The sequence below is a fragment of the Neolamprologus brichardi genome, chromosome 19 (assembly GCF_056152115.1).
Source record: "Neolamprologus brichardi isolate AB-2024 chromosome 19, ASM5615211v1, whole genome shotgun sequence".
Lineage (NCBI taxonomy): Eukaryota > Metazoa > Chordata > Actinopteri > Cichliformes > Cichlidae > Neolamprologus > Neolamprologus brichardi.
This window is the reverse complement of record NC_142122.1, coordinates 9,789,722-9,810,558: the sequence shown is the minus strand read 5'-3', so window position 1 is coordinate 9,810,558 and position 20,837 is coordinate 9,789,722. Positions and strand designations below refer to the sequence as shown.

At 38.7% G+C, this 20,837-nt stretch overlaps 3 protein-coding genes across 6 annotated transcripts; 1 reads left to right on the top strand and 2 right to left on the bottom strand.

Moving 5' to 3' along the window:
- Positions 1 to 3,780: 3,780 nt before the first annotated feature.
- slc5a6b (solute carrier family 5 member 6) lies at positions 3,781 to 17,051 on the bottom strand. Of its 3 annotated transcripts, none has more exons than XM_035911099.2 (17): positions 16,589 to 17,051; positions 16,382 to 16,453; positions 14,639 to 15,098; positions 14,489 to 14,554; positions 13,567 to 13,618; positions 13,388 to 13,455; positions 12,957 to 13,111; positions 11,887 to 12,027; positions 11,414 to 11,543; positions 10,923 to 11,011; positions 9,408 to 9,520; positions 9,235 to 9,305; positions 9,070 to 9,156; positions 8,842 to 8,993; positions 8,661 to 8,767; positions 8,454 to 8,575; positions 3,781 to 4,764 (listed from the first exon to the last, which is right to left on the bottom strand). In XM_035911099.2, the coding sequence occupies exons 3-17, from the start codon at positions 14,984 to 14,986 to the stop codon at positions 4,627 to 4,629; spliced, it is 1,839 nt and encodes a 612-aa protein (XP_035766992.2). In that variant the 5' UTR covers positions 14,987 to 15,098; positions 16,382 to 16,453; positions 16,589 to 17,051; the 3' UTR covers positions 3,781 to 4,626. The 3 variants fall into 3 exon arrangements, with proteins under 3 accessions (XP_035766992.2, XP_006798740.2, XP_006798741.2); XM_006798677.3 differs by having other exon boundaries at positions 16,382 to 16,435; XM_006798678.3 differs by lacking the exon at positions 16,382 to 16,453.
- Positions 16,412 to 19,706, top strand: cenpo (centromere protein O). 2 transcript variants are annotated; one of them, XM_035911101.2, is made up of 7 exons: positions 16,412 to 16,481; positions 16,661 to 16,784; positions 16,972 to 17,123; positions 17,605 to 17,755; positions 17,911 to 18,182; positions 18,647 to 18,806; positions 19,222 to 19,706. In XM_035911101.2, the coding sequence occupies exons 2-7, from the start codon at positions 16,763 to 16,765 to the stop codon at positions 19,329 to 19,331; spliced, it is 867 nt and encodes a 288-aa protein (XP_035766994.1). In that variant the 5' UTR covers positions 16,412 to 16,481; positions 16,661 to 16,762; the 3' UTR covers positions 19,332 to 19,706. The 2 variants fall into 2 exon arrangements, with proteins under 2 accessions (XP_035766994.1, XP_035766996.1); XM_035911103.1 differs by having other exon boundaries at positions 16,466 to 16,481; positions 16,658 to 16,784.
- A 293-nt stretch (positions 19,707 to 19,999) lies between these two features.
- On the bottom strand, positions 20,000 to 20,620 carry LOC118454769 (uncharacterized). Its single transcript, XM_035911047.2, has one exon. It carries the CDS (start codon positions 20,615 to 20,617, stop codon positions 20,000 to 20,002), a length of 618 nt encoding a protein of 205 aa, XP_035766940.1. The 5' UTR covers positions 20,618 to 20,620.
- Positions 20,621 to 20,837: the final 217 nt, after the last annotated feature.

Genomic DNA, 20,837 nt, shown 5'->3' with positions numbered 1-20,837 from the left:
GAGGCCATTTTTGCATGCAGAGTCAGAATCAGAATACTTAACTTATCCCAGAGGAAACTTTGTGGTCACAATTGCTCCAAGACAGCAAGGACAGTAGTGAAAATTACCAACATTAAAAAATACAATATATTAAAAGCTAGCTCTAATACAAATTACTCTAACATATAAACATATAAAAATCCTGATGTATTACACAAAAGAAATATAAAATAAGTTGAAATTGAGGTGCCCGTCTTATCATACTGACTGCCAGGGTTCATACTTCCAAAATTCTAATGCCTCTTGAGCCATAACCACCCACAATTCAGGATCAAATTTCAAATACATATTTAAGAAATTCTTAAAGTTTCTTAAAAACACTATTTTCAGCCAAATTATTTTTAAATGGTCACATTGAGGAAAATCATAAATACTTAAATTTTTTACTAACCTGGTGTACAGGATGGTAGAAGGACCCATTAGAGCCCCAAAATGACGGAGGCGCACCAGGTATCCCTACTGCTGCTCACAAGGAAATGGTCAACACAAGACTGAAGTATTTTTTAACGTGACAGCAGTAGATGACCAGTTACCTGTAGAGGTTACTGCATATAGACATGTAAAGTAAAAAGGCTGTCATGTACCACTAATTTGACTATCAAAAACAGAGACTGAATGGTGTTTGTGTGTAATATGGTTTTCATTTTTGAAACTATGTGTACAGAAAGTGCAGTGGCACCTGAATAACTCCACACTACAGCAAAACTGTAGTTTATTTATTAGATATGAGGCATAGTTTTTATGATGTCATATATGAAAAGGACAGTTTTTATATCACTGATGTTTGCCTTCATACTGTACTGTATTGTTTATTCAGTGTTCAACTTGCTGCTTCAGAGTAACTTAAGCATGTGTTAATGTGAGGTTTATATACATGCTTTTGACTGTATGTTGGAATTTGTTTGGGTTTCTTGGAGTATTTCATCTTGGACTGGGAAAATACACAAAGGATAAAAGCTGGATTTATAGGAGGTAAACTGTTGCATTTACTTTGCTGCATGTAGCAACTAGCCAGTGGATGGCCATTAATTTTTCTACACATATTAATGTCTCACCCTAATGATTTTTCCCATTAATTTTTTTTTCTTTGAACTCTGAACTCCTCCACAGGTCTTTATATGTCAATATCAGGTTGGTTGCTATTTTCTGTTTACCAGTGATATGTCCCAACTCTCAAAGTAAAAAGATCTTTGAGCATAAACTAATAAACCAAAGAACATTTTGTAAAATTAACTGTCCAATCCTTCCTTAAAGTATCATTACATGTATTATCTGTTGAATAATTGATTGAATTGTTAATTTTCCTTGTGAATATGTTGTACACCACCTTATCAAAGAAGACGAGTGAGTACTGCAAATATATTGGAAAGCCAACTCGTTTCACGTGACTGTAATGGCAAATCACCTCTATACCAAGCATCAATATTTTCCCTTTACAGTTTTTACATAGCCTTTATGTGCTAACAGCACATATTATACAACCCTTATTATACAAACCTTGTGTTGAGGACCGAGCGTATAGTGAAGCTCTGTAATGCAGAACTTTTATGGGTCCCTTTTGGATAATCATTAGTGGCCTTAGTGACCTTAAAACAAAGAACTCATTTGCTCTAAGTATATTACGAATACAACTGTTTAGTCAAATGAGATTTAGGAGCAACTGACAACTCTTTCTAGGCAGGGTGAACCGATAAAGAGTTCACAGCTAAACACATATTACAGGAAATCTACTTGGAGAGTTATGGTATCTAACTCTTATTATTTGATTTTAAATAATTAGCCTCAAATTTGATTTTTAGATTAAACATATGCAGTGACTTGACATCGCATTCAATTATATTTTCACAGGTGATTTAATATAGAGGAGTTCAACTGAGTTCAATTCCACCATCAGGCCGGGGTCTTTCTGTGTGGTGTTTGAGTGGGTTCTCCACGGTACTTCGGCTTCCTCCCAAAGACATGCAGGTGGGGTTGGAAACACTAAATTGCCCATAGGTGTGAATACGGGAGTGAATGTGAGTGCGATTGGTTGTCTCTGTCTATGTGTTAGCCCTGTGACAGACTGGCGACCTGTCCAGGGTGTACCCTGCCTCTCCCCCTAATACAGCTGGGATAGGCTGCAGTGCTCCCCACGACCCTGAAAAGTGGATGGATGTGTTACATACAAATAACTCATGTTCGATGAAAATTACTTATTAAACAGAATGAATGAAAAAAAATTACTTTTAGCTTTCAGTCGTTTCTATTCTGATAACACTGTAGTAGTAGTGTAATAATATATTTCTAAAATAATATTTTCATTCATCATTCATCAGCTTAACAATCTGGATATTATTTAAACCGATGACTTATCAGTTGGTTAAAAGAAAAAAGATGAAGTGAAACTTCCTTGTTTATCTTTAAAAAAAAAGGACATCCAGAATAAAAGCTGCTTTCTCCCAAACTTGATGTGAACATGCAAAACATTTCTTTTAGTTTGAATGTTGTAGAGAAGTCTAAATCTAACCAGCTACAACCGAAAACATGTGCATGAAGGGAGACTAAGTTAAAAAAAAAATAGCACATTCAAAATGTACAAGAGTAAAAAGTGTCTAAAAGCATAAATGATAATATTTTGTGACTTGAATACATGATTGGAATGTAGATCTTTACATTGACAACATTTTAATGATGTAACTAGCTGGAAAACAGCTCATATATTTAAATCCTAATACTGTTGGTGTTTTTCTGTCCAATGATTTATTATATACATTGTACGGTACAGGCAAGTTAAGAAAAAATCTAATTGCTTTAAGGAAAGTACGATATTATATTAATACAACTAACTCAGTACGATGTTTGAGTAAGTTTGAAAAATGTCTAATCATTTAAACACCAAGTCTATAGTTTTAATGCAAGCTAATTATAAATAACACTAGTTGTAAATTTGGACAGGGACTCAATTTTTGTCATTTTGCCTCTATACACCACCCCAGTGGATTTTAAATCAAACAATCAATATGCAATTGAAGTGTCGACTTCCAACTTTAATTCAGGAAGTTTAACAAAAGTAATCAACTGTTTTCGAATTAAATACAATTTAAACACAGTCCTCCAACTACATTATACTGATCTTCATGTGTGAAACTTGTGCAGGGCCCGCTGAAATTTGCAACTGCAAAAATAAAATAAAAACTTAGGAAAACAAAAACAAAACAAAACCCAAAAGGTTGATTCTGTTCATCTGGATGTCGTAACATTTTCAGTGGGAGAAACGTTTCGTCACTCATCCAAATGACTTCTTCAGCGTCAGCTGACTGCAGGTTTCCCCAACCTTATAAACAGTACGTTGCATAATGACTGAAACTAGCACCACTGAATGAACAATGGGCTGACATTGTTCACTCAGTGGTGCTAGTTTCAGTCATATCGACCAGTTTCACTGACTTTTTGAACATGTCAAACATAAGGAATCATTTGCGCTTCCTAACACTGAGACTGGGATGATTGTGTAGCTCTGGGTCAATTCCTTTTACAAAGTGTTGTGTTTACTTTAATATTTACTCTACACTTACCTAAACCCAGTATTAGAGGATAAAAATCAAATAAACAATTTCAATAATATAAAAAACTAAACTTTAAACATTTTCTTAAAACTTACAGAAACAAATCTATTGAAAACTACAGACAAAAAAAACGAATAAAAAAAGTCAAAACATAAAACTACAAAAACTAATAAAAACAACACAAAAGACAACAATGTAACTATAAAATCTTTAATTCTCTTTAGAAAATTTTGTACTTTTTCGGTCAAGTAATAATCAAACATTCTTAACAGACAAGGCTGTATCTTTTCACAGGACCATTTTTAAAACAGCCACAGTAATGCTAAACAGTCATCAAGTACAAAGAAAATATCACCATAAAATATGTTTACTTCTTTTCCTCTTATGTCAAGCTCCCAACATATCAATTTTGACATATATCAGCATAGTTCAGCTTTTTAACATGTACTCAAGAAAAACCTTCCAGAAAGCAGCTAACAATTTGTCTGTTATTCTTCACCCTACTTGCTGCAGTTTTTTATACTGTTTCAATAAGAGATGCTCTAATCTAACATGGCCAAAATATAATGAGGTTGGCATATGTGCAAAGTTTCGGTGTGAAAGTTGCCTCTATAGTCTTTGCTCATTTATGTCAAGGTGAGAGTGGGTATTCCTAAGATAATCATCTCAGGGACTCAGCTTTGGCTCTGCTGTTTGCGAGGGGCCCTCAATCCGAATAAACCTGCTTAATGGAAGAAAAGCTAAAACGGATGTTTAACCGAGGAGCTGCCTCAGGGCCTAGTACAAGGTCAATTTGTCAGCTGCATTCACATAAAGCTGACAAGTATTGCATGTAAGTAAGACATAACTGACTCAGACACTGACAGGTTCAGCCTTTGACATAAATAGAAAAACAAACAAACAAAAAATTCTGATGTTAAATGTTGAAAAATTTGTAGCTTTGAATGCTGCAGGCATCAATCTAATGTGGACGATATTCACAACTTCTACATGTAAATTTTTAGAGGGAGCTGAATAGAGCCTCTTGTGACAGACGTCGACGTCACACTGCGGTTTCATACTCTACAAAAGTCTCGGGAAGAAAACTTTCCCTCTCTTCCAGTGATGATCTATCTTCTTGTGGGAATGCCAGTCCATTACCTTCTTTGTGTTGTGAAGGTTGCCTCTGTGGTGCTGCAAGCTATATGTATATTTTTTTTAATTTAAAAAGATAAAAACACACATAAGAAACTGATTTTATCAAATATTCATACCTGTGAAAAAGCAGCAAATATTTAACAGTGATCATTTTTATTATAGACACCATGTTAGTTAGCATGCTGACATTATGCTAAGTGCTACTGGCAGCCACTCCCTTATTCACAAGGGGTCTCCACAGAAGGTAGCTTTACATGTTCAATTTGGTATTTTATGCCAGAGATCCTTTCTGATACAGCCCCAAAGGGGGATCAAACCAGGGATGTTTCACATACTGCTACTGCTGTATTTTGCGCTACACATTTCCATAAACTGTTAGAATGACTGACTGCTGCAAACTTCTGAATTTTGACTCTAAATGATGCAGAGTAAATACGAACGAAATGCAAGCAAGCATACATAATATTTAGTCTAATTTTGGGAAAAAAGGGGAAGCAGCATTATATTCAGTGGTACCTGAAGATGTTTACGGATAATCCCTCCCACTGCCTCCATATCCAACGCTCTCTCATCTCCAACATAATAAAAAATGTCTCTGAGACCAGATTTTTACTCCTGCAAGAATACAACCTCTGATGAATCAGTTAGGATAAATTACTTATAATAAAGATGAATGAAGTCACCCAGTCCTGAATCCTTTTAAGTCCTCGGAAATAGGTGAATGCACCTCTTTCAGTTTTAGTCTAAAAAGAACTATGAGTTTCTTACATAGCCCTGACTGATATGAGGATTCCTTACACAAGACTGAAATATTCTTGATTAGAATCTCTCTGATTATCTGATTAGTCTAACTGTTCCAATTGTTACTTTAAAACCAGAGGCTTTTCAGGTTGTAGCACCTACATTTTGCAATAGCCTTCATCAGCCTGTCAGGTCAGCTCAATAAAAATTAGTTTTAAATGACTGCACGACTGAACAATGTGCAATTTGCAGTGTTAATCCTGGCGATTAGCAGTCAGTTAATAAATAAATCTAATCCGCAGGTTCATACATATTACTACTGGATGAGTTACAGTGGGGCAAAAAAGTATTTAGTCAGCCACCGATTGTGCAAGTTCCCCAACTTAAAATGATGACAGAGGTCAGTAATTTGCACCAGAGGTACACTTCAACTGTGAGAGACAGAATGTGAAAAAAAAATCCATGAATTCACATGGTAGGATTTGTAAAGAATTTATTCGTAAATCAGAGTGGAAAATAAGTATTTGGTCACCTCAAACAAGGAAAATCCCTGGCTCTCACAGACCTGTAACGTCTTCTGTAAGAAGCTTTTCTGTCCCCCACTCGTTACCTGTATGAATGGCACCTGTTTGACCTCATCATCTGTATAAAAGACACCTGTCCACAGCCTCAACCAGTCAGACTCCAAACTCCGCCATGGCCAAGACCAAAGAGCTTTCGAAGGACACCAGGAAAAGAATTGTAGACCTGCACCAGACTGGGAAGAGTGAATCTACAATAGGCAAGCAGCTTGGTGTGAAAAAATCAACTGTGGGAGCAATCATCAGAAAATGGAAGACATACAAGACCACTAATAATCTCCCTCGATCTGGGGCTCCACGCAAGATCTCATCCCGTGGGGTCAAAATGATCATGAGAACGGTGAGCAAAGATCCCAGAACCACACGGGGGGACCTGGTGAATGACCTGCAGAGAGCTGGGACCAAAGTAACAAAGGTCACCATCAGTAACACACTACAACGGCAGGGAATCAAATCCCGCAGTGCCAGACGTGTTCCGCTGCTGAAGCCAGTGCATGTCCAGGCCCGTCTGAAGTTTGCCAGAGAGCACATGGATGATACAGCAGAGGATTGGGAGAATGTCATGTGGTCAGATGAAACCAAAGTAGAACTTTTTGGTATAAACTCAACTCGTCGTGTTTGGAGGAAGAAGAATACTGAGTTGCATCCCAAGAACACCATACCTACTGTGAAGCATGGGGGTGGAAACATCATGCTATGGGGCTGTTTTTCTGCCAAGGGGACAGGACGACTGATCCGTGTTAAGGACAGAATGAATGGGGCCAAGTATTGTGAGATTTTGAGCCAAAACCTCCTGCCATCAGTGAGAACTTTGAAGATGAAACGAGGCTGGGTCTTCCAACATGACAATGATCCAAAACACACCGCCCGGGCAACAAAGGAGTGGCTCCGTAAGAAGCATTTGAAAGTCCTGGAGTGGCCTAGCCAGTCTCCAGACCTCAACCCCATAGAAAATCTGTGGCGGGAGTTGAAAGTCCGTGTTGCTCGGCGACAGCCCCAAAACATCACTGCTCTTGAGAAGATCTGCATGGAGGAATGGGCCAAAATACCAGCTACTGTGTGTGCAAACCTGGTAAAGACCTATAGTAAACGTTTGACCTCTGTTATTGCCAACAAAGGTTATGTTACAAAGTATTGAGTTGTATTTTTGTTATTGACCAAATACTTATTTTCCACCCTGATTTACGAATAAATTCTTTACAAATCCTACCATGTGAATTCATGGATTTTTTTTTTTCACATTCTGTCTCTCACAGTTGAAGTGTACCTCTGGTGCAAATTACTGACCTCTGTCATCATTTTAAGTGGGGGAACTTGCACAATCGGTGGCTGACTAAATACTTTTTTGCCCCACTGTAATTTTTCATGTACTGCAGCCTGGCATTGCTTCTAGTGACGGCATATAGATATTTGCTCAATAATAAGAAAATAATTACATCCATGGCCTGCAAGCACTGCAAACTCATCCTTTTTCGCTTTCAACTCTGCAATGGGTTCATGATGCAGATGTGAAGTTGTGGTCGCACTACTGCTTCTGTGCAGTTTGTATATGGACACTTTCTGTATTTTACAGGGTTAGAGTAAAATGTTAATATGTGGCACTGTCAGAGATGGAAAAAGATGCAAGAAAGACAGGACAAGAAAGATTATTTTCAAAGGCAAGCACTGCTTAGAAAGTGAAATTTACATGCTTGGAATTTTAAAGTGTATATATAATGTTGTAAGTAACTTTAAAAACTTTTGAGTCAGATATGTATATATAAATGATGTGTTGCTGAATTACATTTTTGTGAAAATGTCTTGCACAATGAACTGAAGTACACTAATTCTGTGTTATACAAAGACTGGATGAAAATATCAGGAAATTTAGGACAGGCTAAACTGGTTAGTTTGGAGCAATGTGTTAAAGTTTACAGTGCTGGACTGTTTACATCTAGGGTAGCTGACACGAATGTATATTCAAAGTGACGATGCTGATTAGATTCACTGAATTGTACCTTTCTTATTGGAAAGGTCTAGGTGTTGGAAATTAGTTATAAAGCTTGTGTAACAGTTACTAATATCATGCAGAATTCGGTGGGCTAAAAAGGGCAGAAAGAGCAAACCAAATTATTCTGACTTATTTCTAAATAATTTAGTTTTCCATGCTGCACCACTACGCCCAATCTTATTGTTCCCCACCTGCCAAATCCCACTTTAGCCGCCTGCAAATCATAATCCTGAAAAGAGGCCCTTGAAAAAAGTCCCGCGCTTCCAAATTCTAGTAAACATTTCAAAACATCACCTCTGTGTCACCGGGGTTACAGTTGTACCACCATCTTTACTTAATGCTTTATTATTATTCTACTGTAAATACATTATATATAAACGTTGCAAGGTTCTTTGCTATTAAATCGATCATTTCACTCACCGTTTGTCCCAGTGGAGTCACACAGCAGAGCTTCTTCTTCAGGTGTTCAGGTAGAAAACAAAAAAGTTTTCCTAACAAGGGATAGAGTGTTCCTGGCATCACATCTTCTTCCTTTGTTGGGCCTAAGAAACATAATTAAGAATTTCTAATAAAATTTTTATAAAGAAAAGCTATGGACAATAAAGATATGCATAAGAACTCACCTACCTGTGAGAAAGCTGATAATCAGGCCTATTAAAATGACTGTAGTACAGTTAAAGCCACTGTACCACATGTAGGACAGGGAGTAAAATCTCTTGAGTCCAGAGGGTTGGCTGAAGAACAAAGAGATGCTTAAGGAGATGATCAATGAGGAGAGGTCACAGTGTGCAGCCGGAGTGATCCGTACCTCAGAGTGGTATTGTTGAACGCTGTCTGAATAGCAATAGTCGCATTGGCGCCGCATTCGAGTGGTAGAGGTCTTGTGCTACGAGCGAGGATGCTTCCAATGCCGAGCCAGAAAGCCACAACCAGTCCTGCACACAGACCTACCAGAGCTCCCTGGAAACAATTACCAAAATAAGTTAATAAATAAATAAACAGCATTATTGTGAGTTTACGTTAGAAGTCAACTTACGATGGAGTTGGCCCACGGGAAGAACATCCCGAGACAAAACAGACCAAGAATAGGACCACCAACCATGCCGAAGATTTTCAAAGCCACCTAACGTTAAATATGATAAACAATCGGTCCAAACATAGAAGTATGTTGATTATAAAGTTATAACCTGTGCGACCTTACCTGTAAAACCGAATCACCCATGAGGTGAGTGAGATATGCCATGGCCAGGCAGAGCAGTCCATAGGACATAGCTTATTAAGGAGACACAAGTATAAACTTTAGGGTCAAAGCATCATTTTCAATTCACTGCTTTAATTCACAAATTGCAACATTTAAAGCTTCAGAGAGCAGACCTAAAACTTTGGACAGCAGGGTTGCTCTCGCCTCTGTCATGGCAGGATATTGCGGTTTGATGAGGTCTTCCATTGTTACAGTAGCTAAAGAGTTGAAGGCCGACGATATGGTGCTAAACAAGAAAAGGAAAAAAGGGCGTGTAACTTTAAAATGCAAATTTAAAGCATGTTTCACCTCTTGGATTCTAGTTAGCAAATCATTACAGCAATAAGAGTTGATGTAAAAGATAAACAACCACAGTTACCACCTTGTATTATTGGCCTGTACCAAGTCTTATCTTTGAGTCCAGGTGAACTTTGGTAACAAATTTGAGGAAATGCTCTTATTAATTCTCTTCAAGAGATAAAGAGAATGGAACAGTGTTTCAACTCCACAACAGAGCTATAAAGCAAGCTCCACATAAACAGTCAGGTTCTCTTTATGTTTACTCGTTTGACAAAAGCTACAATTCCTATCAGAGATAACACCTAACACAACAGTGGTTATTATTATTATTTTTTTGTACACACAAATATGTGACATCTGCGCGTTAGAGCTCTGAAACTTTAATGTTGATGCATTTAAAAGATCAAAATTATGCAGTGTGTTCAGTTCTGAGTCAGTAAAATGGACACCAGGAGAGTTTGTCACAAGATCAAAGTAAAAGTCACTAAAAGTCACATCTGTAGATAAAATGACCTACAAATGAAACACAAACATTTACATATTTTCTGTATCATCAACTTCATAAATGTAAATTCCAGTGGCAATGAGACTAGCAGCTGTAAAATTATAGCCACGGTTTGTGCTGCTGTAACTTTATAGCTGGGCTTAAACTGCTGGCGTTACTAAGCTACATCTCTACAGGTAAAACTGCTTCCTTAAGCAGTGAATCTATACAACACTTAAAGATTCTGTAAATAATAGAAATAGTGAAAATGAGTCACTTCCAATTGTGAACATAACCTGTTCCAGCCCAGGTTAGCTGTTCAACAGAAGTTGCTATGGTGATCTAACCTGAAAAGAGGGCCACCTTTATGGTATTCTTCATGACAAATAGCCTACAAATGTAGCAGGTTATTCACACTGGAATGTATGACTTTAGACTCAGCATAGCACACTAATCCATTAATCTTGGTTCGTAGTACACCCCCCAGGTTCACTCTGTGTGTGTGTAGGAGCAGTACCTGTGCCCCACTGACAGTGAAACTGCTCACAAAGATCAGCACACCCACAAATTACCGCAAAAAAAAAAAAAAGAATCTTTTTTTTGTCTCTTCACTTTTAATGAGAGTGAAAACCCTGCTTTTCTTTTGGAAATGTGAGTTAAAATGTTTCCTATTTTAACAAAGATGCACGTAAACATCATGCAATGTTGGGGTCATGGACAATTATTGAAAATGTGTCCATACGTGACGATGAGTAGATAATGCAGGTATCATGACAAGCCTAAAGCTGAGTGATGAAATACTGTGGAAAGAGGATTGGTAGTAAAATTTATTCTGTCTCTGCAGAAACTGTGGAAAGTCCCGTACCTGAGGGCTGCACTGAATAAACAAGCAATGAAGAGTCCAGGCAGCCCAGGCAGACCGTGCAGCATATCCATCACAAAATATATCACCATCTGTGGGAAACAAACTATAAACATATCTTCCTGGTACCTTCAGTTCGATTTGCATAAATGTATCATTTGCCAGGAACAAAACACATATTGTGTCATCTCTGACATCCAAAACACACTAGAGAGACATGAGTCGAATGTAATGAAAGGTATCACTATAAAATATGCAAATACCAATGCATATTTTTTGTGCCCTCAGGGGAACTTTATTTAATTAGGCATGAATATTTTTGATCATTCTTCATATTTCACTTCAGATTTTGTTCACTCCAGAAAAGAGTATGACAGTTATGCAATATTCATCCTGGATGGATGGATGGATGGATGGATGGATGGATGGATGGATGGATGGATGGATGGATGGATGGGAACACTATAAACATTACACAGCACAGTGCAACTCACTGCATCCCGTGAAGAACTGGCCAGCTTGTCAGAGTGGTCCTCTCCACAGTAACGTGCGAACATGACCAGCCCCATCACACAACTTAGAGCCAGAGCCAGCTGCAGGGAGGGAAAAACCATGTAGCAAGACCTGCAGGAGGTTGGGAACATAATAAGGTGCTAACTTTGAAGTCAGCTTCGTGTCATTTTCTTTTCATTTCACTCATCCTTTTTGCAGATGTTTTTTTTTTTTTCTTTTTTTTTGGAGCACCCTCCTTTAAACTTGCAGGGCAGAGTGGCTAACACATATAGCTAATCTAACAGCCACAGGATTTAATAAAGCACATGAATACATACAAGCTAGCTTGAAATAAAATATCGAGAGGCTCATCTACTGTCTCCTTCCATCTCTGTTGTGTCATGAATAACTGTAGAACATATTATCAGTATGAATTCACAAGAATCTTTGCTTTAATATCAAAGCCACTGCTTACCTGACAGCCTCTTTCTCTGTGCGTGAGCTGAGGTATCTTTGGACCTGAGCCTGGTTCACACCATACAGGGACAGCATGAGGAAGACCCCACCGACCCCAAGAGTCCAGAAGGTGTGTCTCTCTGTCGGATCTGGGTTTAGACTGTATCACAGGCGAGAGAGAGAGAGATGCGGTTTAAAGACTATATCTTATGAAATCAAATGCATGGACCGGAGCTCTTTCCAACAAGCCTCCATGTAGAGTAAACTTGCAACAGCAGTTAATGATTCCAAATATACTATTTGAAGAATACAGTCCTGGGTTAATTTAATTTAAAAAGCAATAGCTGACAAAACCTTTCTTAAAACTGCAGAAACAAAGATTTGCAAGTACTAAATATTGAAGAGAAACACATTCAAGCTAGATTTGATTTATTTTTTTCCTTCCTCTACTAAATAAGTGGAGGTTTTAATGCCACCTGCAGTACTATAACCTGCATTTAACTTGTAGGATAGGTGAAGGATTGTTTTTAGTTTGTAAGACTGTCTGCAAACATTTTTTCAGATTTTCCGCATCCATGTAAATCCAACCGCTACTTTGCTGAAGTAGCCTCAGGTGCCAACAGACACATTTTTACAGCTCCCATGGAGCCAGGTGATATTGGTTTCCATCTGCCAGTCAATGTTTAGGATGCAGATAAATTTTAATAACCAAATGCAAACATAATTTCTCACCAGGAAAAAAGGCACTGTGGTTTTTAAATGTACGAGCTGCAACAAAAAGAAGCGTTAGATTTCAGAGTGCTTTAATTCTGCAGCTGTTCGAAAGAAGGAAGTTTCGTGTGGTTGCCGGTGCGAAAAATAACGACAGCTTTATTGGAGTGTGCGATGTATTTGACTATCATCTGGATATATATGCAGTGTATTTTATTTTTCCCCCCATCTTTATCTGCATGCAACTAATGTGTGCTCAGTGTTGTACACCCCAGAAAGCTTTCAGTATCAAATATCATGCCCCTTGCCTGCATATTTTACATATTCATATGAAAACTCTACAAAGAGTCGTTTCCATTAAGCAAACTTCAAACGCACTCGAGACCAGAGATGCGGTTTCCCTCCCAGACTTTCCTCCAAACATCAGCCACTCCTCCAGTCTTCTGCACTCCCACCACAATGACAGCCAGCTGCCCTGCAAACATCACAACAGTCTGAAAGACGTCTGTCCAGATGACGGCCTTCAAACCACCCTGAGACAAAAAGGCACCGAAAGCATTAAAAGGCTACATGTGTGAATCAAGAAGTATTCAACTGCTACTCAAACATAAAGACCCTACTAAAAAATATTTATGGGTATTTTTTGCAGGTTTTTTGTCAGTTCTTGCAAGTTATTTTTATGGAGTAGCAAAGGCAGTGTTGACAGAAGACCAAGTCATTCCTATCAGGTTAAGCTCAATGAAATCACCCTCAATTTATTCAAAGCCCTTGTAGAAGGCTGTGCAAACTGGGCCTGTGATGTAACTCACCAGTGTTGTGTACAACGTGCACACTAGTCCAGTGGCCAGCACTGTTCCCCATAGTTCAAACCCAGTGACTGCAAAAACAGAGACAGAGAGCAACCCACTGAACTACAAGAATTATTTAGTTAAATTCAATGAGAAAGTTAAAAAAAAGAAAAAGAAAAAGAAAAATAACCTCTTCTTACCTGCATTCAGTGCAAAGGCAGGAGTATACACACAAACTCCCATATAGATAACCTGCAGTCGGGTAAAAAGAAAATGTCATCTTCATAGAAAAACCTTTGAACTTTAAGGCCTTTATATTATTGAATGCACTAAAGCGGTCCACTAAATGTGCAAAGTGACATTAAGTTTATTCTCCTTATAGCTGAGAGTAAAAAAGAGAATATTTACACTGCTTTATTATATCTGCTTAAAATAAAACTAGAGCTGGTACAACATGACATAGCTACTGGGTATCAGTCTTCCTCTTCTCCTTCTTCTTCTGCCTGCTCCCTTTAAAGGTCGCCACAGTGGATCATCTGCCTCCATCTCACACTATCTCTAACATCCTCCTCTGTCACATCAACCCTCTGTATGTCCTCCTTCAGTACATCCATAATCTTTTCTGTGGTCTTCCTCCTTTCTTCCTGCCTGGCAGTTCCACCATCAACATCTTTTGTCCAGCACACCCCTTATCGCTTCTCTGCACACGTCCATCTCAGCCTTATCTTAACTTTGTCTCCAAACTGCTCAATCTAACCTGTCCCTCTGATGTAGTTATTTCTAATCTTGCCAATTTTGGCCCCTCTCAGTGAAAATATTAACATCTTCAACTCTACCAAACCCCTAGCTACATTAAACGTGTCCACCTTCTCTAACCCTGTCATTTACAGTTATTCTGTCTTGCTTTTTACCAGTTTTACAGAATACCATTATTATAAAATGTTATGTTACATTAAAAAAAAAATCTTAAAAGGTTACACAAGGGAGGTTATTTATATTTTACTCCTGTGAGAAAGACAGTAGTGATGTTATATTTGTAGTTGTGGTATTTGAATATCAAATATTGGGAAAAAACCTTGCATCCGCACATCCTGTGTTATCGCACTGCAGTGCTGCACTCACCATTTGAAAGATGAAGGTCAAAGTTCCACATATGCGTACTGCTTTGCTGAAGCGCAGCTCAAGATACTGTGAAACAAAGCAGCATAAGAAATCCAAAGATAAGCTCGCTTTAACTGAGTACTGGTGAAAAATGAAAATGCTTCGGCAAACCTGATAAGCGCTTGAGACGCGCAGTCTGTAAAACACTGGAATGAAAATGTGAGCTGGAATGAAGAGGCCCAGGATGTAGGCGCAGCCGATGAACCAGTACTGAGTGCCGTGTGTGTAGATCTCTGCTGGTACGCCAATGATAGCCACGGCCGACTGGAACGAGGCAATGAGCGAGAGGGAAACGGGGAGGCAGCCCATGCTTCTGTCTGCCATTAAGAACTCTTGAGTCGTGCGCTGACGCCCACCAGACAGAGCGTAGTATAGCCCGATGCCCATAGAGGCAGCGAGTAAGACGGCAAATATCACATAGTCTATAACCGTGAAGAACTTCTGGTCGGACGGGTCCATCTTGATTGTCTCCTGGCTGCAGTTTGAGAAGATTGTGTGCTTCTTCACACACACGGTCAGAAAAATAGGAAACGTCCTTGTTCACACCCATCAGTCATAACAGTCCAAAAACCTTGAAGGAAACAAAAAAAGCTGAATAAATATGCATGTGGGCTGGCTGTGGAAGGTTGGTGCTTTGAATCCTGGGCAAGATACTAAACTCAAGTTGCTCTCTGATGCATCCATTGGAGTATAAATGTCAGACAGAAAGCACTTAAGCATTAAAAAGTGCTTGTATGAAAGGGTGTGAATGGGCGAGTGCTCAGATTAGAAAAGCGCTATTTAAGAACCTGTCTATTTATCATTTGCATGTGAGGTGATCTGCTCAGATATCCAGAGTTATTATTTATATTATGAAATATTATTCTATTCAGGCCTTTTCTGCTTATACAATTTAAAAAAAAACAACAACAACAACTTTGCAAAAATGGGAGAAGAAACACATCTGCACACAGCTGATTTCCTTGTGCTTTTCTTAGACATTTGTGCTCCTGCTCAGGCAAACAGATTCAGCACTGAGTCTGTTGTCACTAAACTGTAATGCTTGCATCAAAGCACCGCTGCTACATGAGAATATCACCAATCTGTGCAATGTAAAGCAGACAAACTGAAGTCATGTAACCTCTCACTATGTTAGCTTTTCCCTGCTTGTGCTGATCCAAAAATAATGTCAGCTGTTTTGGAAAGGGGGAGGTTCCTTGCTCCTGAGCTACAGCAAAAACAAGTCACTGTGAGTTTTCAAGGTCAATGACATCAAACGTTTAAACAAGCTCTTCCAGCTGTGGCGAAGAGGGGTTAAAAGGTCATTTTAAAACGTGTTTTCCTATCAGAATATAAAGCCAGTAAAAATATTTCAGTGGAATGTACTATAAATTCACACGGGTTGCAGTATTTTTAAATTGACTGCTTAACTAAATCGAGCAAAATTACCTAGAAGATTGTTTTCAAAACATTTGGGGGGTTTTAGCATTACAAATAGGTGTCACCCAAGGGTCCAGAGTGGCATCCTCTTGTATCTTGTTTTGATTTCCTTCCACATTAAAACAGACTGAAGGTTGAAATCCTTTCATCTGGCCGGGAGCCAGATTAGGTATTAATATACTGTAAAAATCTCTGCTGATCAATTAATTGATCATTTTGCCTCAAACCCAACAAAGTAGGCGCACAAAATACAACAAGGTCACAAAAGCCTCGCTGTACTATGGCAAAGCATGATACAGGATTTTAAAAGTGACTTTATCTGCATAACTTGACTGGGTATGAAGGAAATAGCCCTAATCAAGACAGCATGATGTGTGAGAGGAAACAGTGTGCTAGCGGAGACAGAACAGGTACAACAGCATTGAGCAGGGTTACCTTTACAGGGCACTGTGGGTATCCGGGTGAGTGTAACCGTCACCATGCCTTTCACTGAGACGTTCAAGAGCACTGCGTTAGTTAAAACTTGATGAGGAAGGTATTTCCATGAATGAAATCACGACTTTATGAAAATCAGGGGTTGTATTTTCAAATAAACTGTTTAAACTTATGCTATGTTGAAAAAAAGGACTTGAACACACTTACCATGCTAATCTGTCGCTCCATTGCTCCATGTGATCGCAAACTGTTTTTAATTTTCTTCCGGGGTTGGAGAAGTGGGCGGTGTGGTGACGCAACAGCCGCCAAAATCAAAAACTTGCAAGAGGAGTGGACGTTTACAAGTACGTACAGAAAAATAAAGAAAAAGACTCGGGAAACATGGAGGGAGCACCTGCGAAAGGTACCTCGGAGCGAGAGCTTTTAACTAGCTTAGCGACACCGCAAGCTAGCTTATAAAGAACATTGTTGTGATGCAAAGTTCGTTAGCTTGCTAATGCTATGAGCTAATGTTTATTAGCCCAACAATACAACAGTAAAACATTCGTTTGTGTCCTTTAGAAGTTAGTAAATGTGTGCTTTATCCTCAGGTGTTTTGAGTCACTTGAGTCTGCTGGAAGTTAAAGCCAGGAGTCGTAAAACTCAGCTTCAGCAGCAGAGTCGTGTGATGGAGCTGAAGGCTAAAGTTGAAGCACTGAAGACCCAGAGAGAGCAGCTGAAGGCACAGATACAGACACACCAGGTTTGGGGACTCATGGTGGTAGAAGCTAACTTCGCGGACAAATATTTACGCAAAACACGTGATAAACTTATACAATTATAAGCCGTATTTATATTCATAAAATATACCGTTTATAGTAGGATTACATTGAAATCTTTATCAAGATATAGCAGTTTATGTTAGTGTTTTACTTATATACTACAGTAGAGTACTCATCCTTACCTGACCATTTTCAGAAGAATATTGTATTTCTTTGTTAAGCCATTTAACACTGATCTATAAATCATTCCAGCACAAAGAAGGTACACAACTCGAGAGATGAACCACTGTTTGACAGGCATAAAACTGTATTTTTTGATTGGGATTCAGATCCTGATTGTTTACTTAGGTGTGAGAAAGCAGTGATAAACCAACTGATTTCATATTCATATGATGCTCACATTTGAACTGGGTCTGAAACGTTACATCACTTTCACATGCTGGTTGCACTTTCCTGTTACAGGACCTCCAGAAACTGAGGTTGGCTATGGACAAACAGTGTGCAGATGAAGAAGAGGAGAACATGGATGAAGAGTCAGAGAACTCAAACCTTTTGCAGCTCATGGCCAGACACACTCAGCTGAAAGATCTTCTACATGCTCATCACCTCATTGGTATCAGCCTAACTGCAGTATTATTTCCTCTGGTTCAGTGTCACCTGGAAATGTTTTCACTGACTTTTTCCAGTGTGTCTCAGACTTCAGATCTTTATTGGCCTGTTTTAATCCTCTCTTTTTTCCTGCTCTGTTTTATTTGCTGATATCATCAGGCGGGTATGACATCATAAAGACTCGCAAGGGGAAAGGAGCATGCGTATCTATCGCAACGGCCTATGAGAACGTCTTCTTAGACACCTTTAACCTGGAGATTGATCTGAAGCCAACTGTAAAGATTAGTCGCCACAACATCCCTCCCTTTATTCCCCTAAACAACCTTGCTGAGCAGAACAACATGCAGACAGACCTGAGGGTGTTTCTGGACACCCTCAGCCAACATCTCAACGCCTTTGTTGGTCGCAAGCAGCAGCTGAAGCTTGTTAAGGTGCCAGATTTCACTTTTTTAAATTATATGTCACCATATCCCTCAGTAGCTGTGGCATCGCCCAATTAATGTTGACTCCATCATGTTCTGCGTTCTGGGTGGGCAAAGCCATCTGTTGCAGGACTCCATGTTTAGGTGGCTGAAGATTTTTTTTAAAACATATCTCTGGCTGGACGTTTGGGCTTGTTCTACTACAGAATTAATTTACACTTTGATTAAATTATGAATATAACAATCAAAAGTACCCTAAACAGTTGCACAGTTCTTTTTATGAAACCTGTAGCTTTGTTGGGGAGCAACAGAAACCGTGGAGTTTTGTTCCATTCATAGATTTTGAAAGCCAAGAACCCATTAATGTTAAGCACAAACTATTTATGGCCTTTAAAGCACAAAACAGTTTTGTATTTATTGCTATTTGTTTTAAAACAATATCAAATTGACCCTGTTTTTCTTTTTGTTTATAGGAAAAACATAAGTCGATTGAGGTGATGGAGAGTAATGTTTTATGTTCACTACTGGTGCTGTTACTCACTGTGCCGAGAGAAAAGACAGCTGTGCTCTGCACACTGGACTACACGGACCACACCAGATGTCTCCCCACACGAGTCCATCTTGAAAGTGAAGGTAGGAGTTTCACATTCATTTTTGTTTTAAATACATACTCAGTCCCATTCCCACAGGCGTATGATGCAACATGCTTTTACGAACATTTGTGGAAGTAATGGTCATTGTAAAGCGGTCACTGAATTGCAAAAAGGAAGCTTGTGAAATCCTAGATATTCAACCATCAGCTGCAAGAATATTACTGCAAAAGTGGAAGTGTTCAGGAGCCACAAGAGGTCAGCCACAAACGGTTCATGAAGTGACAGGACTGTTTCAGTGGCTGAGCAGACTTTTGCTGTAATGCGACCCGATACTTTTGTCCATTTAATAGATGTAGAAAGTCTGTTTACAAACATGTGATGTTGTTGTTAAAGAAATTCATAAAACTTAAATATGGTAATGTTGTTTAATGTTGATTTCCTTTTGTTTGTTGCAGACAAACAGCTTCCCGATTCTCCACAGTGGAAGAAAAACTGCACCTTACTTATGGAGACTCCTGTGCACAAAGCTTTAATAACCATGAAGAAAATGGGAAGCATTGTTTAATTTATTCATTAATATGTATTAAATGAGTTTTGCTGTTGCATTTTGCTAAAAGAGTAATGTACTTACTCATTTTTCATTTTTGTTTTTAAGGTATTAAATTGTAAGAAAGTGAAGTTTCCAAATGTTCAAGCAAAAAGTCTTAAAATTCAGGCAATAAAAGTCATATTTGTGATGCGATCGCTGTTTTTTGTCCCTGTCTCTATATACATGGTCTGTAAATACTGTCTCTGATGTTGCTATTAACTTGTGTGTAACATCAACCTGCCAGAGGGTCTACAGATGGAAATTAGACTATAATCTGGCATAGTTACATTTGTTAAAATCTTCAATAATATGTATTGTCCCTCTTTCTAATAAAGAAAGGAAAAACATCAATTTTATTTTATTTATTTATTTTTTTGCACACTGTTGCGTTGAGTACAGTCATACAGGTATGCTTGTTGCCATGGCTGTCTCAGCACATGTAATACAATAGCCTATTGTAAAGCGTGTCTAGTGCAAGCGGTTGTCGCTAAGTGTGCAGTAATTTTTCAGCAGCACATTCCTGAGAGATTCAGTTTCAGCACAATCGTGGAGTTTGTTGCACATCAAACAACTAATAAAAAATACTTTTGTTTTTAAGGTATTGAGTTGTGAAAACGTAAAAGTGCCCAAACTTTCAAATTCCTCTACGAAAGTTTCGTAACAACCTCCACGTCTTTTTTATCTTTCAGCTTATCTATAAATTCCATCACCTTCTTGTGTAACATCTCTCTCTGAAGCAGTCTCAGCCTTTCCAATTCCTCTTGGGCTTTCTGCTGTTGCCTGGCCAGCTCTTTTTCTGATATTGAGTCAATCGTTGCAATCTTTTTCATCTGCATAAGTGACAAGTTGCTCTGGACTTTCCCTTTGTGTCTCATAGAACTTGTAGGTTTAGTCGATGGTGGTGGTGCTGATATGGACCGACCCTGTTCCACGAGTTTAGATCCTTCATAGCTGGATTTGCTAGAACGCAATCGTCCAGCAGATGTGTATATCGCCCTGGAGAAGTTTGCGTCTGCATTTCTTTCATACTCGGCGAATTCTTTCATAGCGATGCTGACTGTAGCTTTTGGTTCACAGAATTGTACCATCACCACCCGTCTTGCTTCATTTAGCAGTTTGTCCCTTCGCTGTTGAAGCATTTTCTGGGTGTATCGGTGCTGTTTATCCAACATGATTAGCTTACGTTGCAGATCTCGGTCCTCCTTTTGGTTTAGCACTCTTAACACTCTTTGTAGTTCAGGTCTTCTGTAGATGTGATCCATTATGTCCAAGAACTAGGGGGAGGAAAGCATTTTCTGAGCTTTTTTGTGTTTTAGATTAAAACCAAAAATATCCGTTTTATTACCTGATTTTTGTGCACTATTCTGAGCGCAGTCGTACAGGTGTGTTTGGTCTCATGGCAGTCTCACCATCTGTAATATAATAGCCTATTGTAAAGCATGTCTAATGGAGGTTTTGTTAGTGATTTGCAAGTGTGCAGTA